The 19704-nt window shown below is 36.7% G+C and overlaps 1 protein-coding gene and 2 non-coding genes across 5 annotated transcripts in view; all 3 read right to left on the bottom strand.

Annotated features, from left to right (window-relative positions):
* LOC6039150 (protein polybromo-1) overlaps positions 1–19704 on the bottom strand; it is a 28263-nt gene that overhangs the window by 1050 nt on the left and 7509 nt on the right. For 2 of the 3 annotated variants that reach the window (XM_038266246.1, XM_038266247.1), the window contains exons 7-14: positions 17662–18354; positions 17295–17382; positions 16613–17243; positions 16382–16554; positions 16140–16312; positions 15903–15962; positions 4919–5347; positions 289–826 (exon numbers count right to left, since the gene is read on the bottom strand). In XM_038266246.1, coding sequence (XP_038122174.1) covers positions 289–826; positions 4919–5347; positions 15903–15962; positions 16140–16312; positions 16382–16554; positions 16613–17243; positions 17295–17382; positions 17662–18354 — 2785 coding nt within the window. The remainder of the gene's footprint in view (positions 1–288; positions 827–4918; positions 5348–15902; positions 15963–16139; positions 16313–16381; positions 16555–16612; positions 17244–17294; positions 17383–17661; positions 18355–19704) is intronic. The other variant, XM_038266248.1, reaches the window with a different exon arrangement.
* On the bottom strand, positions 17425–17497 carry Trnaf-gaa. Its single transcript has one exon. It is a non-coding gene; the product is annotated as a tRNA-Phe (tRNA).
* On the bottom strand, positions 18410–18481 carry Trnae-uuc. Its single transcript has one exon. It is a non-coding gene; the product is annotated as a tRNA-Glu (tRNA).

The following is a 19704-nucleotide window of genomic DNA, read 5'->3' as shown; positions in this document are numbered from 1 at the left end:
ACGACTGCACATGCTTTTTCTTTCTCTCTTTTGTTATCTTCTTCTATCTTGTAGAGGTAAGTGTGGTGACAGCAATCATTTGAATGCAGTCATGACATATTTTTCTCAGATAAGTGTGATAATAAAATTTTGCAACGAATATCCTATGATTGACTTCATTTCCCACAACAAACTGAAATTTCAATAATTTCATGCTAAAATTTAATGTTTGAAATTCTCCTGGCGTACGTACCCAAATAAAATAATGCAAAATAAAAGAAAAAATCAAATCAACAAACCAAAACTCACAATTATAATACGGCGCAGGTATTAAATTACTTGACTGATTGTTAGCTCCAGCTGATCCGGCTCCCGCAACAGACTGGCCGCCGCCCTGAGCAGTTCCACCTCCCCCCGACCCGGCCGCACCTTCCACGGTCGGACTTGCCGCGGCCACCGGAACCTGTGACGACGAGGCCGACCCTCCTGCAGGCCCCAACCCCGCCGCCGACGGCCTATGCTTCATCGTCGAGGGGTGCGCCTGCGAGATCGATTGTCGCTTGGCGTACACAAAGTTCTTGCTGCGATCGGACGGGGCGACAAACTTGGCCGGGGTTTTCGTCAGGTGGACCTCCCGGACGTGCTTCACCAGCCGCTGCATGTGCGGAAAGGGTGGCATGCTGCGCCTAAGGCGGGCACATCCGCGCCAGATGCACGAAAACTCCTGCTCGGCGGCCTTCATGAACGTTTTATACACGCAGCCGGTGACGTCCGTGACGCAGTGCTCCATGCAGTCGAACGGGTCCTCGAACTGGTAGTCGCACTTGTCCCAGCTGCACTCGTACACCTGTTTGGGAGGGGAAGTGATAAAAAGAATTAACGTCTGAATCAATTATAGGCCAGACTACCATCGCAGAACATTTGACGAAACATTTTTGGCATGTTAAACAACAGAGTTATTGTTCGAATATGCCAGGCTTTATTATTTTGTTTTGTTGTAAAAGGATCGGTCACTGACAGAGATTGCCTGATATTTGGTAAAGCTCGGGAATCAGGTATCATAATAGGGAGCGTTCTTTTATTACGTAACGCAGTTAGATGTAACGATTTGTTTGATAGGGAGAGAGGGGGAGGTCAAAAACCCAATATTTTGCGTTACGTAATAAAAGAACGCTCCCATAAACCCGATCGTTGGATGTCTACTGGCATCAACGATCATGATCGTCATTTGGAAGCGATCGTCAGTTGACACACACAAAGTTGATACGAAAGAATGCCGAACTCAACACTCAAACAGCCTGCCGTCACAATGGGATTTTTTTCCTTTTTCTCTCAAGTCTGAAGTTTTTTTTTTTAAGTTTTTTCTTTTGCATCTTTGATGTTTTTTTTTAATATTGACTTAAGGCGGTTTAAAAAAAATCCAAAATCCAAAAAAAATTGTCGTGGTAATTATTGCACTCGCTCGTAACCTTGCACGAAATATTACGATCTTATTTTTTGAACGGTAAATTGTAATTGAGATCATTCGATCGTAATTTCCCGATCTACTTTTTGATCGATATTTGTTCGAAACTTGTTTTCAAAAAATCAAAATAAAAAAAAAAATAAAAAATGAAAAGTCAAATCTTAAAAAAAAATTAACGTGAAGACTTCCATCATTGCCATGATTTTTTGTTCAAAGATATAAATTTTGCGTCGCTATCAATTTTTGACAAAATTCCTTCTACAAGTTGTTTAGAATAGTGCCCTACACATGCTGATTCCTTTTGGTAGCGATTATCCCATTCCTTGCAAAGTTATGGAAATCGTCATTAATCAATGATTGCCAACTAGGACGTCAATGATTGAACCACAAAATTATATAAATTTTGAAACACATTTGATTTAGATCAAAAATTCTTTCAGTGGCTTCCAGAAGGCAACAACCGGCACATGCTGATTCATTTTGGTGCAGAAATTCGTTAAATTGAATTTAATACAGAATATTTTATAGTGATGATCAATTTTCTTCGAAAATGATCAACGGCTTCACCTTAAATTAAGAATTCTAAAATTGAAATGTCGAACATTCTAATTTTAAACATTTAAATTAGTAAAAAAAAAGGGAAAACTAAAAAAAAATAACTTTAAAATGAAAAAAATGCAAAAAATATAAAAAATTCTAAAAAGTAAAAAAAATACCTAATTTAAAAAAAAAGTCAAAGATATAAAAAGAATTAAGTGTTTTAAAAAAATCACAATTAATTTTTTTATTCATTTAAAATTAAAAAAATGCTTTTTAAAATTTAAAATCTATATTTATTTTATTTTTTAATTTTTTTTGAATTCTGGAGCAATACGAGAAAAGGGCGGATAAGCATTTTGACAGTTCGATCTATTCTTCAGGAAACTTTTTCACAAAACTCGAAGTGTAAAACTATAGCTGGCCTCCCCAGCTACATCTCAACACTTCGGGGTTTGTTAAATAGTTACTTGTTGTCTCGTTTTTTTTTAAAGTTGCAGCTGTCAAAATGCTTTTTCGCCCTTGTCTAATGTGGCTCCGGAATTTTTGTTTTTTTTTTTATTTTTGGGATTCAAATTTTATGAACTTAAAAATTTTTCAAAATTACCTGTTTTTTTTTTATTTTCAAAAGTTTAAAAATATTAGGCGTTTGAAAATAACATTTAACTAAAATATTTTTTGTTATTAGAATTTTTCAATTTTTCTTTATTTTCAGATTTTTTATAATTTTCATGTTTTTAGATTTTTGTTAAATCTTTGCAGTTTTTGTATTTTTTTTTAAATTCTATTTTATTTTTTTTTTGTTTACATTTTTATAATATTTGAAATTGTTATTACAAATCGACCAAAACAATGTGCCAATGCTTAATTGTAAACAAAGAGTCTATTCGACTCGTCCCTAATGTAAACATCAACTGGCGGGACTCGCTGTTTACACATTGATTCATTTACATAGTATAACTTGAAATTTTCATCGTAATTTCACGATCCATGAAAATTACTGTAACTCAAAGCGTATCAAAAAGTAGACAAAGATAAACTTGTAGGAATTGGGACGGGCTTTCTAAAAAAAAATACACTGAAAGAAAAATACACGCCACTTCCATGAGATTTTTCAACTTTTAAGTTTGAAAGTTAAATTTGAAGGTGATGTCACGATATTTTTTCGTTCAAAATTTTTGAGGAAATAGCAAAAAATGTAACAAAAAGACTCAAGAAAAATGCAGGATGTTATGTCTCTCCCAAAAGAATACAAAAAATCATTTACTAAAACTGTTTTTTTTAAAGTGGTCTAAACGTAAAAATTTTCAAAAACCGATAGTGGGAATCGATTCCCCAGACAATTCTACATAAATGTCTCCATATTGACCATTGTTCTATGTCCAATCCTTGTGAAGATACAGCGGTTTTAAAAATAAAAATGTTGGAAAAATAGGTTTGTTGATGGTTTTTTTCAATTTCCATATGGAGCAATTCCAGCCCAAAACAGGAATTTTTCAGGTACTTTTTTCTCGACCCTCTCCGATTTCAATGAAACTTTGTAGACATGTTATCCTACGATTATATAAGCTATTTTTGTGTATATGGAGCCAGTTTAACATGATAATGACATTTGAGAAGGGCGTAAGTGTTTTAAATATTTTTGTAATTCGGAATTTAAATATTTCTGTATCTCGAAGCCGTTGCATCGTATCAAAAAGTGGTCAAAGACAAACATGTAGGAAATTTGACGGGCTTTTCGATAAAAATACACTGAAAGAAAAAAACACCCAACTTTTATGAGATTTTTTGATTTTTAAGTTTAAAAGTCAAATTTAAGGGAGAGCCCACGATTTTTTTTCGTTCAAAATTTTTGTAAAGATATCCTAAGATGTTACAAAAAGACTCACGAAAAATGCAGAATGGAGCAACTCACCTAAAAAAATACAAAAATCATTTACTGAGACTGTTTTTTTGAAAAGTGCTCTGAACGTCAAAATTTTCAAAAACCGAATACGGGGTTCGATTTTCCAGACAATTTTACATAAAAGTCTCCATATTGACCATTGTCTTAAGTCCAATCCTTGTGAAGTTACAGCGGTTTTAAAAATAAAAATGTTGAAAAAATAGGTTTTTTGATGGTTTTTTGGAATTTCTATATGACAGACTTGATTTTTCAGTCTCGTAAATATTTTTACCGGAAAGCTCGTCCAATTTCCCATAAGTTTGTCTTTGACCACATTTCAATTGGATGTATGATCTTACAGATATCGAGTCGACTCTCGAGCCATTGGACGGGCTAATTTCCTAAAAGTTTGTCTTTGACCACTTTTTGAGTTACTACTTTGAGTTACAGTAATTTTCAAAATACAAAATACAAAAATATTTAAATTACTTACGCCCTTCTCAAATGTCATCTTCGAGTTAAATTGGCTCCATATACACAAAAATGGCTTATATAGGCCTAGGATAACATGCCTAAAAAGTTTCATTGAAATCGTAAAGGGTCGGGTACAAAAGTACCAGAAAAAGTCCTGATTTGAGCTGGAATTGCTCCATAAATTTTGGTGTATTTTCTGAAAACATTTCATCGCACAAATTCATTCTTGCATTCGTGACTGGGCTGCAGCGTTTGGCACGGTATGTCCACGCATCATTTCTCCCTGTAGATTTTGAGACGTCTATAACTCAGCGCCCAAAATTCATGTGCGACATCATCGCACGATCACGACTAAATGTGACAAAACTGGAGAAAGAGGGAATCAATAGTTTGAATTTAACAGTAGGTGTATTGTTTAACATGCCTGAAAAGTTTCGTCAAAGCCAGAAATAGTCGCTGGAATTATTCTTGCCATCAATTAAAAAAAAGAAACATTAAACATAAATAAAAGCTACACTAAACATAAAAAATCAGCAATGAAAAATATAGATTTTTAAAAATGTAACAAGTAACCCTACATGATTCGTGGTAATTTCCTGCACCAACGGTCCGTCCGATTTGCCCGGCGCCGGACTCGGGCAGTTGCTTTCGCCAAACTCGGCCGCATGCTTGGCCGCGTTCTCCTCGTTGATTTTGGACGCGCGCTGCTCCCACGCCGCCTTCTCGTGGTCCGGCAGCGATCGCCACTCGTTACCCACGATGCGGGACACCTCGCCGAAGGTGCAGTCCGGATTCGAGGCGCAGATGCCCTTCCGGTGTTCGCTCGAGTACAGAATGTACCCGGTGACGAGCTTTTTGCCCGCCTTTTTGTCCTTTTTCCCCGTGCCCGTCTGGGGGGTGCCGAGGGCGTTCGACGGAATCGGCGAAGCCGTCATCAGCATGTCGGAACCGATCGACGGTGGCCCATCGATCGAGTCGTCGATGATGCCGAACTCGTCCTTGCAGTCCTGGAATGAGTCGGGCGTGGAGCGCGGTTGGGGAAGAAATTTGATTTGTGGTGAGTTGGTGAACGTGTATGATGATTGTATGGGCATGTGATTTATTTGTTGGTATGAGTTGATGAGTGAATTTTGGTTGAGGGATTGGTTTTGGCTTGATTACATCTTTAAGCAGGGTGACCACTCAAATCCCATTTTCAAATTCCCGACTTTTCCAAAAACTCGAAAAAATAGGCCTTTCTTATCTAAATAATTAAACACACAACTCTTTATAAAAAAAGTTAATACCATCCATCAAAAAAATCTAAACAAATAAAAAAACAAACTATTTACAATTTTCGTAAAAAAAGAAACCCAACAACAAACTTCATAATTTTAAAGAATTTAGAAAAATATCAAGGAAATCGCTTAGAAAAAAATAAGTTCCCTTCTAAATTTTGTAAATATTGATATTGATTTTTTTTTATCAATGCTGATGTATCCAGTTATCAGTATTTGTCTGAAATGAAAAATGAAATGAAATGAAAAATGAAAAAAAAATCAGTTTGATAAGATTCCATGTTTAACAACTTATTTGATGCGAAATGTTCGAAGAGACAAACTCTTTAAACATATTTTTGCAATTCCGTCGTGAAACTACTTACTTTTCCTGTCATTCTTGAACGACGAAATAGCCTACTTTTCTGTACCAAAAATGACAGAATCCAAAAGCAACACTTTTCAAAATAAATGCTGAAAAGTTCTACTTTTCAGCACTCAAATGGGTGCTGAAAAGTTGAACTTTTCAGCACTTGTTTCGAAAAGTAACACTTTTCAACCTTTTTATATTTCAACGATTTATTGACAAAATACATGAAAATTTGACTTAAAATTTCACTCAGTGTGTGTTTTTTGGAATTGCAAAAAATGTTGTATGGAACTCGTTGCAAAACTTGATTTTTTCAGCACTCTTCGTATTTATCCAACTCGGTGAACCTCGTTGGATAAATGTACGACTCGTGCTGAAAAAATCCTCTTTTTGCAACCTGTTGCATAAACTACTATTGCAATATCTTAAATCAATTTTTTTTTATTTGCTTTTTTGATTTTTAATAATTTTTTTCATGTTTACAAAACGTAAAAAAAACTATTTTTTATTCAGAACGAACAACGATTGGATTTTATACGACATTTAAGTTTTCCGATAACTGAAAATCTAGCTGAATCTATATTAATTTACCCATACTCACAAAAAAAAGTTCAAAATAAACATTTGGAAAATATGTTAGAAATGACTTAATGAAAATTATCCACAAAAAAATCATTGCCAAACTTTTGGAATCATTGTTCAACTACTCAATCAATATTAAAACAGAATCATAACTTTAAGCTGGCCATATTCTTTAACATTAGGTTTTATTTTTCAATTAGTCTTTTATTAACTTTGTTGCTGTTTTTAGTTTATTTTATTTTTATAAATGGATTTTGTTTGATAAACAAAAATTTGTAAAAATCTGTTGATTCATAAAAAATATTATGAAAATCTTGGACAAATGCATTCAATATTTATCAGGATTTTCAATGTGTTAAATGGCCTTTTCATTCAGAAATAGAAAATCCTTCAAGAGTTAGAAAATAATTTTCAAACAAGAAAGCTTGAAATTCCAGACATTTGCCCGATTTTTTATGGATTTTGACGAATTCCAGACTTTTTCCCGTTATTCCCGATTTCCAGACTTGAGTGGCCACCCTGATCTTCAAGTATAAATTGGTAACACAAAATTTAATTCCATTTGTTGTTGATCAGCACGAGTCGTACATTTATCCAATTCTGAGATTTAAAAAAATTGTCCACGTGGTTTATGGATGATCCCTTGGCCCTACACGTTTTCCCCGCTTGCATGTTACTTGCCGTCAAGTTTAGTGTCAAACTATAAGTCAGTATGGAAAAATATTAATTTTTGAAACACATGCTGAAAAATTAAACTTTTGGATGCTAAAAGGTTCTTTTCAGTACTGTTATTTTTGGCGATGAATGACAGAAAACCAGGGTGGGCACTTAAATTCCATTTTTGAATTACCGACTTTTTCACGACTTTTCCAGAACCTCAAATAATGGGCATTTCTTACTCAAACGTTGAATGCAAATCATAAACTGTTAAAAAAGTTTTAAATAAAAAATATAAGAATAACAATATTATTAAAAAAAATACTTCATAACAAAGCACTCATTGATTTAACTAAGACATCGTCAAAACAAAGATTCAAAATAGTAGTTTATGCAACAAGTTGCAAAAAGAGGATTTTTTCAGCACGAGTCGTACATTTATCCAACGAGGTTCACCGAGTTGGATAAATACGAAGAGTGCTGAAAAAATCAAGTTTTGCAACGAGTTCCATACAACATTTTTTGCAATTCCAAAAAACACACACTGAGTGAAATTTTATATCAAATTTTCATGTATTTTGTCAATAAATCGTTCAAATCAAAAAAATTTTGAAAAGTGTTACTTTTCGAAACAAGTGCTGAAAAATTCAACTTTTCAGCACCCATTTGAGTGCTGAAAAGTAGAACTTTTCAGCATTTATTTTGAAAAGTCTTGCTATTCGATTCTGTTATTTTTGGTACAGAAAAGTAGGCTTTTTCGTCGTTCAAGAATGACAGGAAAAGTAAGTAGTTTCACGACGGAATTGCAAAAAAAATATATTGAAAACCAACTGTGCTGCGTATAATGCATATTAAAACTACTTTTTCATTAAAAGTTGGAATTCTGACCCGTATTTTTTATGACAGAGTCTAGGGACAACACATTGAAAAATATCTGCATTGTCCTTACCTTTGAACAAAAAATAACAAAATTTCAACACATTCGTGTATAAAAAATCATTTTTGACATAGAAATTAGTCCTCAGGGCGGTGTCAATTCAAATGATTCCTTTTTAAATTTGTTTTTTTTTATCGTTAATTCTACAAAGCATGTTGTCAGTATTTTTAATTTTTTTAATGTAATTTCAATAAAAAAAACCAGAGCAAACAGAATTCAAGGTTTTCCTCTTATTTGCATGGGACATTATAGAAAAAAAAATCTTGAAATATTTTTATTGTGGTGATCCATTAGAAGTACAGTATTCTGATCGGGTAATCTCTGTAGCATTCTGGTCGGGTAGTCACGCGCGATGTCAGTGACGGGTAGGTCGGATGACGAGAGAGTGGAGAACTGTCATCAGGGCAGATTAGAGTAGAGTGAGTGGAGGAAGAAGGAGAGTGAGGGAACCAGGACGGACATCCCGGAGATCCGGTGTGGCCTGACCCAACAAGGGTGCCACAAGTGGCGACGAGGATGGGATCCTCCAAATGGTCCCGAATCCATCAGGTCCGGTTTGGTTATCCTCAATCAGTGACGAAAAGTGATGTAAACAAAAACAACGAGCAGGTGTAGTAAAAGAAGAACGAAAGTAGTGCAAAAATTACCTCACTACGTCAAAGTCGCTTTTATTAAAAAAATACTTCAGTGACTACCGTATTATGATGATTCCTGAACAAAATCGACGACGACACCGAACGGTATGGCAAGTGTAAACAAAAAAAACAATTGGTTGTTGGGAGTCTGAGAGTTTTTTGCTCGATATTGGGCTTCGAGCCCGGGGTGGAGCTTCGAGCTCGGGTATTGGGCTTCGAGCCCGGGGAGGAGCTTCGAGCTCGAGTATTGGGCTTCGAGCCCGGGATGGAGCTTCGAGCTCGGATATTGGGCTTCGAGCCCGGGATTGGGCTTCGAGCCCGGGATGGAGCTTCGAGCTCGGATATTGGGCTTCGAGCCCGGGATTGGGCTTCGAGCCCGGGATGGAGCTTCGAGCTCGGGTATTGGGCTTCGAGCCCGGGATTGAGCTTCGAGCTCGGGATTGAGCTTCGAGCTCGGGATATTGAGCTTCGAGCTCGGGATATTGAGCTTCGAGCTCGGGATTGGGCTTCGAGCCCGGGATTGAGCTTCGAGCTCGGGACATTGAGCTTCGAGCTCGGGATATTGAGCTTCGAGCTCGGGACATTGAGCTTCGAGCTCGGGATTGGGCTTCGAGCCCGAGGTTGAGCTTTGAGCTCCTTAAACAAAACAAAAACCTCTGAGCTTCGAGCTCGTAAAAAAAAAACAAACTCCGAGCTTCGAGCTCTTAAGGAATGTGGGCTTCGAGGTTGTTAAAAAAAACCCGGAGCTTCGAGCTCGTTAAAAAAAAACTCCGAGCTTAGAGCTCTTAAAAAAAATAATAATAATCACCGAGCTTCGAGCTCGAGCTTTCAGGAGTGTGAGTTTCGAACCCCTTAAAAAAAACAACAAAACTCAAAGCATTCAGCTCCTCAGGAGTCTGCGCTACGAGATCTTTAAAAAAAAAATCTGAGCGTCGAGAGCGCCGAGCTACAGACACGTCAACTGAGCCATGAGCTCGTAAAAAAAAACAAAATAAGAAAAATCTTGGCTCGAGCCTCGTTTTTGAAAAACAAATTTAAGCCACAAGATCTAAAAAAAAACAGAACAGGTAGAGTTACTGGCTGGAACAATAAATGAGCAACGAGCTCGGAAATAAGCCTAAAGCTCTTAAATAAGGGTCAAGAGTTCGGAACCATAAACTCCAAGGTCGATAAAACTATATACGCTCTCAGCTTTGAACTCATTGAGAAAGACAGGAAGCTTCGCGCTCGATAGAATTTTGTATAGTATTAGAGCTCGAATTCAAACGTTAAAAAAGAGCCTCAATCCGGTATTCAAAACAAGGTCAAAATAAGGAAGCCTATGAGAATCGGAGCCTTGAGCCCGAAAAGGAATTGTAAATGAAAGACCTAACTTTAGTTTCAATTTTCATAAAAAAAAAGTAAGAAAAAAAATAAAAAAAATAAATAAAATAATGAAAAGGTAGGATATGCGGTATTCTTAAATAAAATAAATGTTGTTCAAAAAGCATCAAATCTTGTCAAGTAAGATAAAAGATATAATTCTTTAATTACACAACCCACTCCCACAATGATGAACGGCAGGTTTGAGCCAAAGATAATGTAGTCATAAAACGAAATACCGCAACCTATCGAAACCTGTCTCTTGCGACATAGTTTGATCTAGGGAATGAAAAAATGTCGATGTTAAACGATTGTCATACCCCTGGGTTGAGTTTTGTGCTATCGATGTTACGTCTCATCTACAATCTCAGAATGCACCTTCAATACAATGTCATATACACGTGACACAACCATTATTGATATCTGCCTTGCAATCTAAGATATGGTGATTGTTTCTGAAGATCTTGTCGGAATTAGATTGTAGATGAGGCTTTATGGTGCAAAGATGCTCACTTTGATATAGAAATTATCTGTCTGTAGAAAAAACGAGATGTGGTGATCCATTAGAAGTACAGTATTCTGATCGGGTAATCTCTGTAGCATTCTGGTCGGGTAGTCACGCGCGATGTCAGTGACGGGTAGGTCGGATGACGAGAGAGTGGAGAACTGTCATCAGGGCAGATTAGAGTAGAGTGAGTGGAGGAAGAAGGAGAGTGAGGGAACCAGGACGGACATCCCGGAGATCCGGTGTGGCCTGACCCAACAAGGGTGCCACATTTATAATGACACATTTCCTTTAGAATTCATGTTTTCAAAAGTAAAAAAAAAAATTTTTGCTTTTCAACATGAAATACGATTGGATTTCATTTGATAGGTAAGTTTATCGATAATGAAAATCAACCTTAATCTTGTTTAAATTTCATGCGAATAAACAAAAAAAGAAAAGAAAATATTTGCTATGCCTTAATTGATTTTAGGTTTAACCTTTAAAATATTTACTAAGCAAGGTTGGTAATCGATAAAATTATCGTCGATAGTATTATCTTCTAACGATAACAATAATGGTTATCGTTCTCGTCGGTACGCGATAATTTTTTCGACGATAACGGACGATATCTCATGATTAATATAATTCTAAAATTGACTAAACCACCCAAATTATGTTGAATTTTCAAGCTTCCTCTTAGTAAACATTTTTTCGATAATATGGTAAGTTTCAAAGTATAAATACTAAAAAAATCACAAAATACCGTAGGGGACAGCATCTAATTCCAGCGACGGCCTCTAATATTGGCAGGTCAGAACTTTGACATCCAATTGAAGCTAATTAAAAGCGTTTGCAACTGAAATCGAATGATAAATAGCTCAATAAGAAGTGAGCAAGCAAGTTTCTATCGAAAGTTTTGCAAAATTAGTTGCTTAAAAAGTGAAAATCAGCTAATTGGATAGAGTTAGGGGCGAGTGCTTAACCTGCCAAACATACGAGAATTTCCCCTATTATTTTTTTAAAGTACTCAAATTTTTATAATTTGCAATATCAAACGATTCGAAATTTTTCATGTATTTGAACTGTTTGAGAGTGAGTTTTTTTTTTTGAATGAAATACTAAAATTTTCACAAAATACCGTATTTTCTCGAAAATACTAAATTTTTTTAAATTCGCAATATATGTATCAAACGATTCGAAATTTTGCATGTATTTCAACTTCAGAGTTTTTTGAAAGAAATTCTTAAATTTTCACAAAATACCGTATTTTCTCGAAAATACTAAATTTTTTTTTATAATTCTCAATATGGGTATCAAACGAAATTTTGCTTGTATTTTAACTGTTTCAGAGTTTTTTTTTATGAAATACTAATTTTTTCACGCAGAGACATTTTACCTTGTTTTTTTATTCAAAAAACTCTAAAATATTTAAAATACATGCAAAATTTCGAATCTTTTGGTAACCATATTGCGAATTATAAAAAAATGAGTGTTTTCGAGAAAATACGGGTTTTGTAAAAAAATTGTATTTCATTCAAAAATTTCCAAATCATTTAAAATTTCGAACCTTTTGATACCTATATTGCGAATTATAAAAAATTCTGAATTTTCGAGGAAATACGGTATTTTGTAAAAATCTGAGTATTTCATTAAAAAAAACTCTAAAACAGTTAAAAAAAATGCAAAATTTTGAATCATTTGATACCCATATTGCGAATTATAAAAAAAAATCTGAATTTTCGAGGAAATACGGTATTTTGTGAAAATTTGAGTATTTCATTCAAAAAACTCTAAAACGTTCAAATACATGCAAAATTTCGAATCGTTTGATATTGCGAATAATACAAATTTGAGTATTTTCGAGAAAATACGGTATTTGTAAAAATTTTATTATTTCATTCAAAAAAAAAATGCATTCAAAATTTCGAATCGATTGATACCCAAATTGCAAATTACAAAAAAAACTCGAGTGCTTTAAAAAAAATTAGGTATTTTGTGATTTTTTTTAGTATTTATGCATTGAAACTCACCATATAAGGTTTTACAGCGTGACGTCACGAGTGCACACGCATACACATTTTTACTGAAACACACGTGCAAAAAATGAAAACAGTGCAGCCAAGCTGTCAAATTTCTAACCTCAAAACCGAGTCGGCGTAAAACCTATTTATAAAAAAAAATATTTACTGAGAGGAAGCTTGAAAATTCAACATAATTTGGTTGGTTTAAGTCAATTTAAAAAAAATATATTAAATATAAGAGCAGTTCTCTAGGGTTTCGGTCATTCGATTTCTTTTTTGTATTTTTTAATCCGACTGAAACTTTTTTGGTGCCTTCGGTATGCCCAAAGAAGTCATTTTGCATCATTAGTTTGTCCATATAATTTTCCATACAAATTTGGCAGCTGTCCATACAAAAATGATGTATGAAAATTCAAAAATCTGTTTCTTTTGAAGGAATTTTTTGATCGATTTGGTGTCTTCCGCAAAGTTGTAGGTATGGATACGGACTACACTGGAAAAAAAATGATACACGGTAAAAAAAATTGGTGATTTTTTTATTTAACTTTTTATCACTAAAACTTGATTTGCAAAAAAACACTATTTTTAATTTTTTTAATTTTTTGATGTGTTTTACTCTAAAACTTTTAGAGGACATAAAATGCCAACTTTTCAGAAATTTCCAGGTTGTGCAAAAAATCTTTGAACGAGTTATGATTTTTTCAAAAAATCGAAATTTTGGTCGCAAAAATTTTTCAACTTCATTTTTCGATGTAAAATCAAATTTGCAATCAAAAAGTACTTTAGTGAAATTTTTATAAAGTGCACCGTTTTCAACTTAAATCCATATTTAGGTGACTTTTTTGAAAATAGTCTCAGTTTTTCATTTTTTTTAAATTAGTGCACATGTTTGTACACTTCTGAAAAATATATTTTTGAAAAACTGGGGACCATCCATAAACCACGTGGACACTTCAGGGGGTATGGCGATTGTCCGCGATCCATACAAAATAAAAATTTTTGTATGGACAATTGTCCACGAAGGGGGGGGGGGAGGGTAACAGATTCCCGAAAAAGTGTCCACGTGGTTTATGGATGGTCCCCTGAGAAAATTCTCTATATTTTGCTTGCTGAGATATTTCCATGCAAAGGTTTAAAAACTGGAAAATTGATGTTTTCTAAGTCTCACCCAAACAGCCCACCATTTTTCAATGTCGATATCTCAGCAACTAATGGTCCGATTTTCAATGTTAATATATGAAACATTTGTGAAATTTGCCGAACTTTTCGAAAACAATATTTTCAAAAATTATAAACCAAGACTAACATTTTAAAAAGAACGTAATATTGAATGTTTGACCCTTTTGAAATGTTAGTCTTGATTTGAAAATTTTGAAAATATTGTTTTCGAAAAGATCGGAAAATTTCACAAAAGTTTCATATAGTAACATTGAAAATCGGACCATTAGTTGCTGAGATATCGACATTTAAAATTGGTGGGCTGTTTGGGTGAGACTTAGAAAACATCAATTTTCCAGTTTTTAAACCTTTGCATTGCAATATCTCAACAACTAAAGGTCGTATCAACAAAGTCAGAAGAAGCAAAATGTAGAGACTTTTCTCAGCTTTTCAAAAATATTTTTCCAAAAGTGTGCAAACATGTGCACTATTTAAAAAAAAATGAAAAACTGCGACTATTTTCAAAAAAGTCATCTAAATATGGATTTAAGTTGAAAACGGTGCACTCTATCAAAATTTCACTAAAGTACTTTTTGATTGCAAATTTGATTTTACATCAAAAAATGAAGTTAAACAATTTTTGCGACAAAAATTTAGATTTTTTGAAAAAATCAGTATTGAACACTACCTGGAAATTTCAGAAAAGTTGGCATTTGATGTCCTCTAAAACATATAAAAAAATAAAAAAATTAAAAATAGTGTTTTTTTTTGCAAATCAAGTTTTAGTGATAAAAAGTTAAATAAAAAAATCACAAATTTTTTTTCACTGTGTATCATTTTTTTTTCCAGTGTAGTCCATATCCATACCTACAACTTTGCCGAAGACACCAAATCGATCAAAAAATTCCTTCAAAAGATACAGATTTTTGAATTTTCATACATCATTTTTGTATGGACAGCTGCCAAATTTGTATGGAAAATTATATGGACAAACTAATGATGCAAAATGGCTTCTTTGGGCATTCCGAAGGCACCAAAAAAGTTTCAGCCGGATTAAAAAATACAAAAATTAAAATTGAAGAAAAAAGACCGATTTCGTAGAGAATTGCTCATAAGTTATCGACCATTTTCGTCGATAAAATTATCGCCGATAGAATTATGGGGATAACGATAACGATAGAACTATCGTTATCGAACCTCGATAATTTTATCGCAATCCTGGTTTGCAGAAACATCAGTCTGAATACATTTGGCTTTGTTTGCAATTTTTCCGTGAAAAAAAAGTGCGAGTTTGTTTGTTTGTTTACCATAGTCTAATACCTCCTTTAGTAGCGGATTTTCGTGGTTGGAATGTACTGTTGAATATTTTTGACGAAAAATTTAATTTGTAATCGAAATGAAGGGTTAAAATACCCATTCTAAGATTTTAAAGTTTAATACTGCAAATATTACAACATTACTAAAAATGAAATAATTATTATTTTTTTAATTTTGGATTCAAGGAAAACAATGTAAATGGGCCAAATCAATAGGAACAAGCAGCTTGAATTTCAATTCAATTCAATTCAATTGTTGTTTATTAGAATTTAACAGTTCTGCTCCAGGATGTTACATTTGTAATTCAGAGATTTGGAGAACCTTTAAACTGAGATCAATTCATAAGCCTTTACAGGGAGGGTACATGTTTCTAAGTTTAGATGTTGCTAGCTGCATGCTCTTTTAGGGAAAATAAATTTTGAGAAAAAAAAACCCTAGATCAGCTTGAATTTCTCAAATTCAAACAATGAATTTGATTTAAATTCTGAATATTTTGAATGTAAAAATTTTAAAATCGGACATTTTGTTTTTTGAAGAATTATTTGTTTGCGTTGGTTTGAATTTTTGACTCAGTGGCACAAAATATTATTTTTCTGGACTGGACTATGTTATTCTGAACTGAAAAAATAAAGTAAATAACAAAGTGAGGACACACACAGATGACACTTTTACTCATGACTCATCACTGATTCAAAACAAGCTGGTAATCAAGAAAAACCTTCTCACTCAAACGTGTTATTCAACCAGCACTCAATGCCACAAAAGTAACGCTTCGCTTACCAGATCGCCCAGACCGAGTGTCCGATTCTCCTGTCCGGCGAGGATCTCCCCACAGGACACCTGCAACAAGAAGAAAAGAAGAAAACACACAAAACGGAAACAAGAAAGAAACAAAAAGAGAAAGAGAAAAAGCTCACTGTAAAACAGGTGATTTCTACTAAAAACTATTTGGTGGCACATCTACACACAGACACACAAGCGCGCTTGCTCTCACACACACACACCCATCGAACTCACCTTCGGTGGATTAATCGGCCGCCGGAAAAAGAATATCTCGTCGGTCGTGACCGCCTGGGTGTGGTTGAAGCGCTTCAGATTCCCCGGCACGACCTTGCGAATCTGCTTCTTCATCTCGTCGTAGATCGACTCGCACAGGAACACGTCCGGCTCGGCAATCTCCGTGGGACGGCCTGCAAATTACAAAGTGTGTTTATTTGAAAAAAAAGAGGGTTTGTGGGAGGTCCTTTGCGGTCACTCACGTGTAATGTACTCGTGATGCTCGAGGACGGCGCACCGTCCCACGATGGCCACGGTCGGCGTGGTTTCCTGCACCGTCGAGAGCAGCATCTCCTGGCGGTAGAACAGCTTGCTGATGGTGCCGGGGACTTCCGGTGGAGTTAGGAGCCACGGGCCGCGGAAGAAGGACTTGTTGCTGGAAGGGTTTTGGTAGGTTGTAGCTTGGAGAGGAAGAAGATTTGATCAACACTTACTCCTTGGTCTCCCAGATGGATTGAATCTGCGCCACGGATTGCTTGCCACCCTCGGTGGCCACGTACACAAAGTCTCCTGTTTTGACGACCCCGCTGCAGACGGTGTTGTACTGTTCGTAGTACACGTTACCCTCTTCGGCGCCGTTCACAAACACCACCACGTTCGGTTTGTCCTTCTCAACCAGGGCTTCCTGCATCTGCAGCTCCGACAGTTCTTCCTTGTGCTTCTCGACGCGCTCCTTGAACACCGACATGACGCGACGCATCTCCAGCGAAGTCTCCCGCGGGACCAGCTTAACGGGATCGTTGGCGCGGGCCAGGTTCCAGGTTTTGATCTTCTTGAAGCACCGGCCCCGAGCGCTGTACCGTGACTCGCACACAAACACGTCCTTGTCGGCGAAACCCTCCGGGCGCATCTTGAAGTAGTCTTTGACGTGCATTACGAAACACTTGTTTTGGGCCTGCGTCAGCGGAACGGCCTGGTGTTGGTCACTCTTGAACACCTCCTGCTCCATGAACTTGCGCGTCTGCAGATGGTACGTCTCGTACGGCCGCAGAACCATGTTGCCGTACATCATCTTGACGCCCTCGCTGTTGGTCCACAGCCGTTCGATGTACATGATGCCTGGAACTGCGAGAAAAGGTCAATTTTGCACTCAAAAAAAGCTCAACCAACACTCACTCTTGTTATCCGGAAGGTCAACGTAGACAAAGTCCCCGGGGGAGAACACCTTCTGGTCGATGGTCATACTTTCGCCCTGGGACGGTTGCTGAGAAATGGAAAGAATGCAATAAAAAAAAATCAACTCATGTGCCGAAACCCGGGATTGAACCGGGGACATTTAGATCTTCAGTCTAACGCTCTCCCAACTGAGCTATTTCGGCTGATGAAAGAGGGGTGTTTGTAGTGCTTTTTGTCCGAACGTTTCGACTGAGGGAGAACGAAACGGAGAGCTTTGCCTCTCAACAGTGGTGCCAGTTTGTTAAAACTGTTCAATTTGCTCACTTCTAGTACGGACTTCACTGTCTCACTCATCACCAACACTCACCACCCCATCCGTGTCCGTGTCGGCTTCCTCCTCGAGCAGCTTGGACTGCCGCAGCGCCTCGACGGCCGCGCTCAGGTGCATCGCACTGTAGCTGAGCGCCGGCGAGTCCAGCACGTTCCCGTTCCGGCACAGTTCGTCCCGCTTCTTGATAAAGTACGACTGCAGCTCGATCGAGTCCTCAAACACCTGCGAGTCCGTCCGGCTCAACTTCCGCGCCCGCTCCATACACGCAAAGATGTCCTCCTGGAACATGTCCAGCCGCTTGTACAGGCCCTTGTCCAGCCGGCGCTTCACCAGATCCAACGAAATCCCACGAACCTTCGCCCCCTCGGGCGTTTCATCGTGCTCCGGCAGCTCAAACAGCGAATCCGAGTAGCACCGGTTCTCCTCGTCCTGGTAGTTGTACAGCGTGGTGAACAACGACAGCAGCAGCTCCTGCACCGCCTGCTGCACATCCGGCACGGTTTCGTCGCTGCGCAGGGCCTGCTTCGTCTGGATGATCAGCTGCTGCAGGCACAGGGCGTCCTTGTAGATTTGCGAGTCCGGCTCGTTGTACTTGCACGCGTTCTCGAACATCAGCATAAAGTCCGCGGACAGCTCGTCCACGCTGTCGTACGCGTTCTTGCGCAGCTTCTGCTCGATCCGGTCCAAATCGAGGGGGTTCTTGATAATGTCGTAGTAATCGGGGTATTCCTGGAAGAAGGGTAATTTTTGAGATGAAAACAAGATTTCAAACAGCCAAAAAAGTTTCCCATACCGGGAATCGAACCCGGGCCTTCTGGGTGAAAGCCAGATATCCTAGCCACTAGACCATATGGGATATTGAGAGAAGAGCGATTCGAAAGCTTTCAAAAGCGAAGCTTCGGCTGAATATGCAAGCCATGCAATGAAAAAGCTCACTGTGCAGTGATGCCATCGACCCAGCTAAAAGAAATGCGTTAATTTTAAATTTAAACTTTATGGTTCAAAACAGGATTTATAACTTCGCAACTTTCACCAATTTTTTTTCAATTCGATTTAGGTTTGTTGTATTTCTCTTTTTGTTTATAATTAAGAAGTCATTTCTATATTATCATTGATCGGAAGGTATGGTGTCGTAAAAAAGAAACAAAGTTTGTAAAATGTTAAAAGTGACTAAAACTTGTGCATGTAATAAAGTCCTTTCTATATTATCGTTGACGAATCCTTATTTTTAAAGCCCTCCCTATAGCATCGTAGCTTGGGAGGCATCGAAAAACCAAGCTTTTATTCTTATAACGTAAGGAAAATGGTTTTTTTTTTTCAATTTTCAATGTGATTTTTTCAATGAAAGAATTCATTTTTATTATGATTCAATTATGAAATTTTTTATAAATCTGCTCCTTTTTTTGTCAAGTCACGCAAATAAATGACTGGCAAAAACTCAAATTTCCTTCAATGCACAAGTCACAAGTCGAAATCAAACTGGCAAAAACGTAGGGATTGTTTTGGTGTGCCTTTTTTAAAATCCAGTATTACGATGTCACGCTACATTTTAATGTCAGGGGAAGCACAGGTAATTATCAATTATCTTTTCAAATATTTAAAAACATTGCGGGGCTTCTTCTTTAATGTTCCAGGTTAATGATACAATCCTATTTTCATTCATTTCGCTTATTTCCACTATTTAAACAACTTATTTGTCAAATCTGCTGTCTACTAATTACAGTTGAAAGCGCATAATTAATTCGCATTCAGAGGCTTATTCTGGTGAGCGCAAATCCCAAATATGAGCTTGATTGGACGTAACAGAAGCCAGCGCTTTACATTTGAATTGTACATGGGATTTAACCCATAAAATCTTTTTTTCTCAAAAATGTAAATTTTTGAGGCATTTTTGCCACTAATACGTTTACTTCAAACATCACTGTAGGTCAGGACTTTGCACATATTCTGGTAAACAGGGTAAACAGTCATTGAAATCAAACCCTGGTGACGAGTTCGCTGGCAAACTTGGTTTGCTTTTGAACCTTCATTCGTATTTGACCTTGAACACTGTTCTGGTTGAAACAGGGTTCGTCGGGT

The sequence above is a fragment of the Culex quinquefasciatus genome, chromosome 3, assembly GCF_015732765.1.
Source record: "Culex quinquefasciatus strain JHB chromosome 3, VPISU_Cqui_1.0_pri_paternal, whole genome shotgun sequence".
In the NCBI taxonomy this organism is placed as follows: domain Eukaryota; kingdom Metazoa; phylum Arthropoda; class Insecta; order Diptera; family Culicidae; genus Culex; species Culex quinquefasciatus.
The sequence above is the reverse complement of the archived record's forward strand: the minus strand, read 5'-3'. Positions and strand labels throughout refer to the sequence as shown.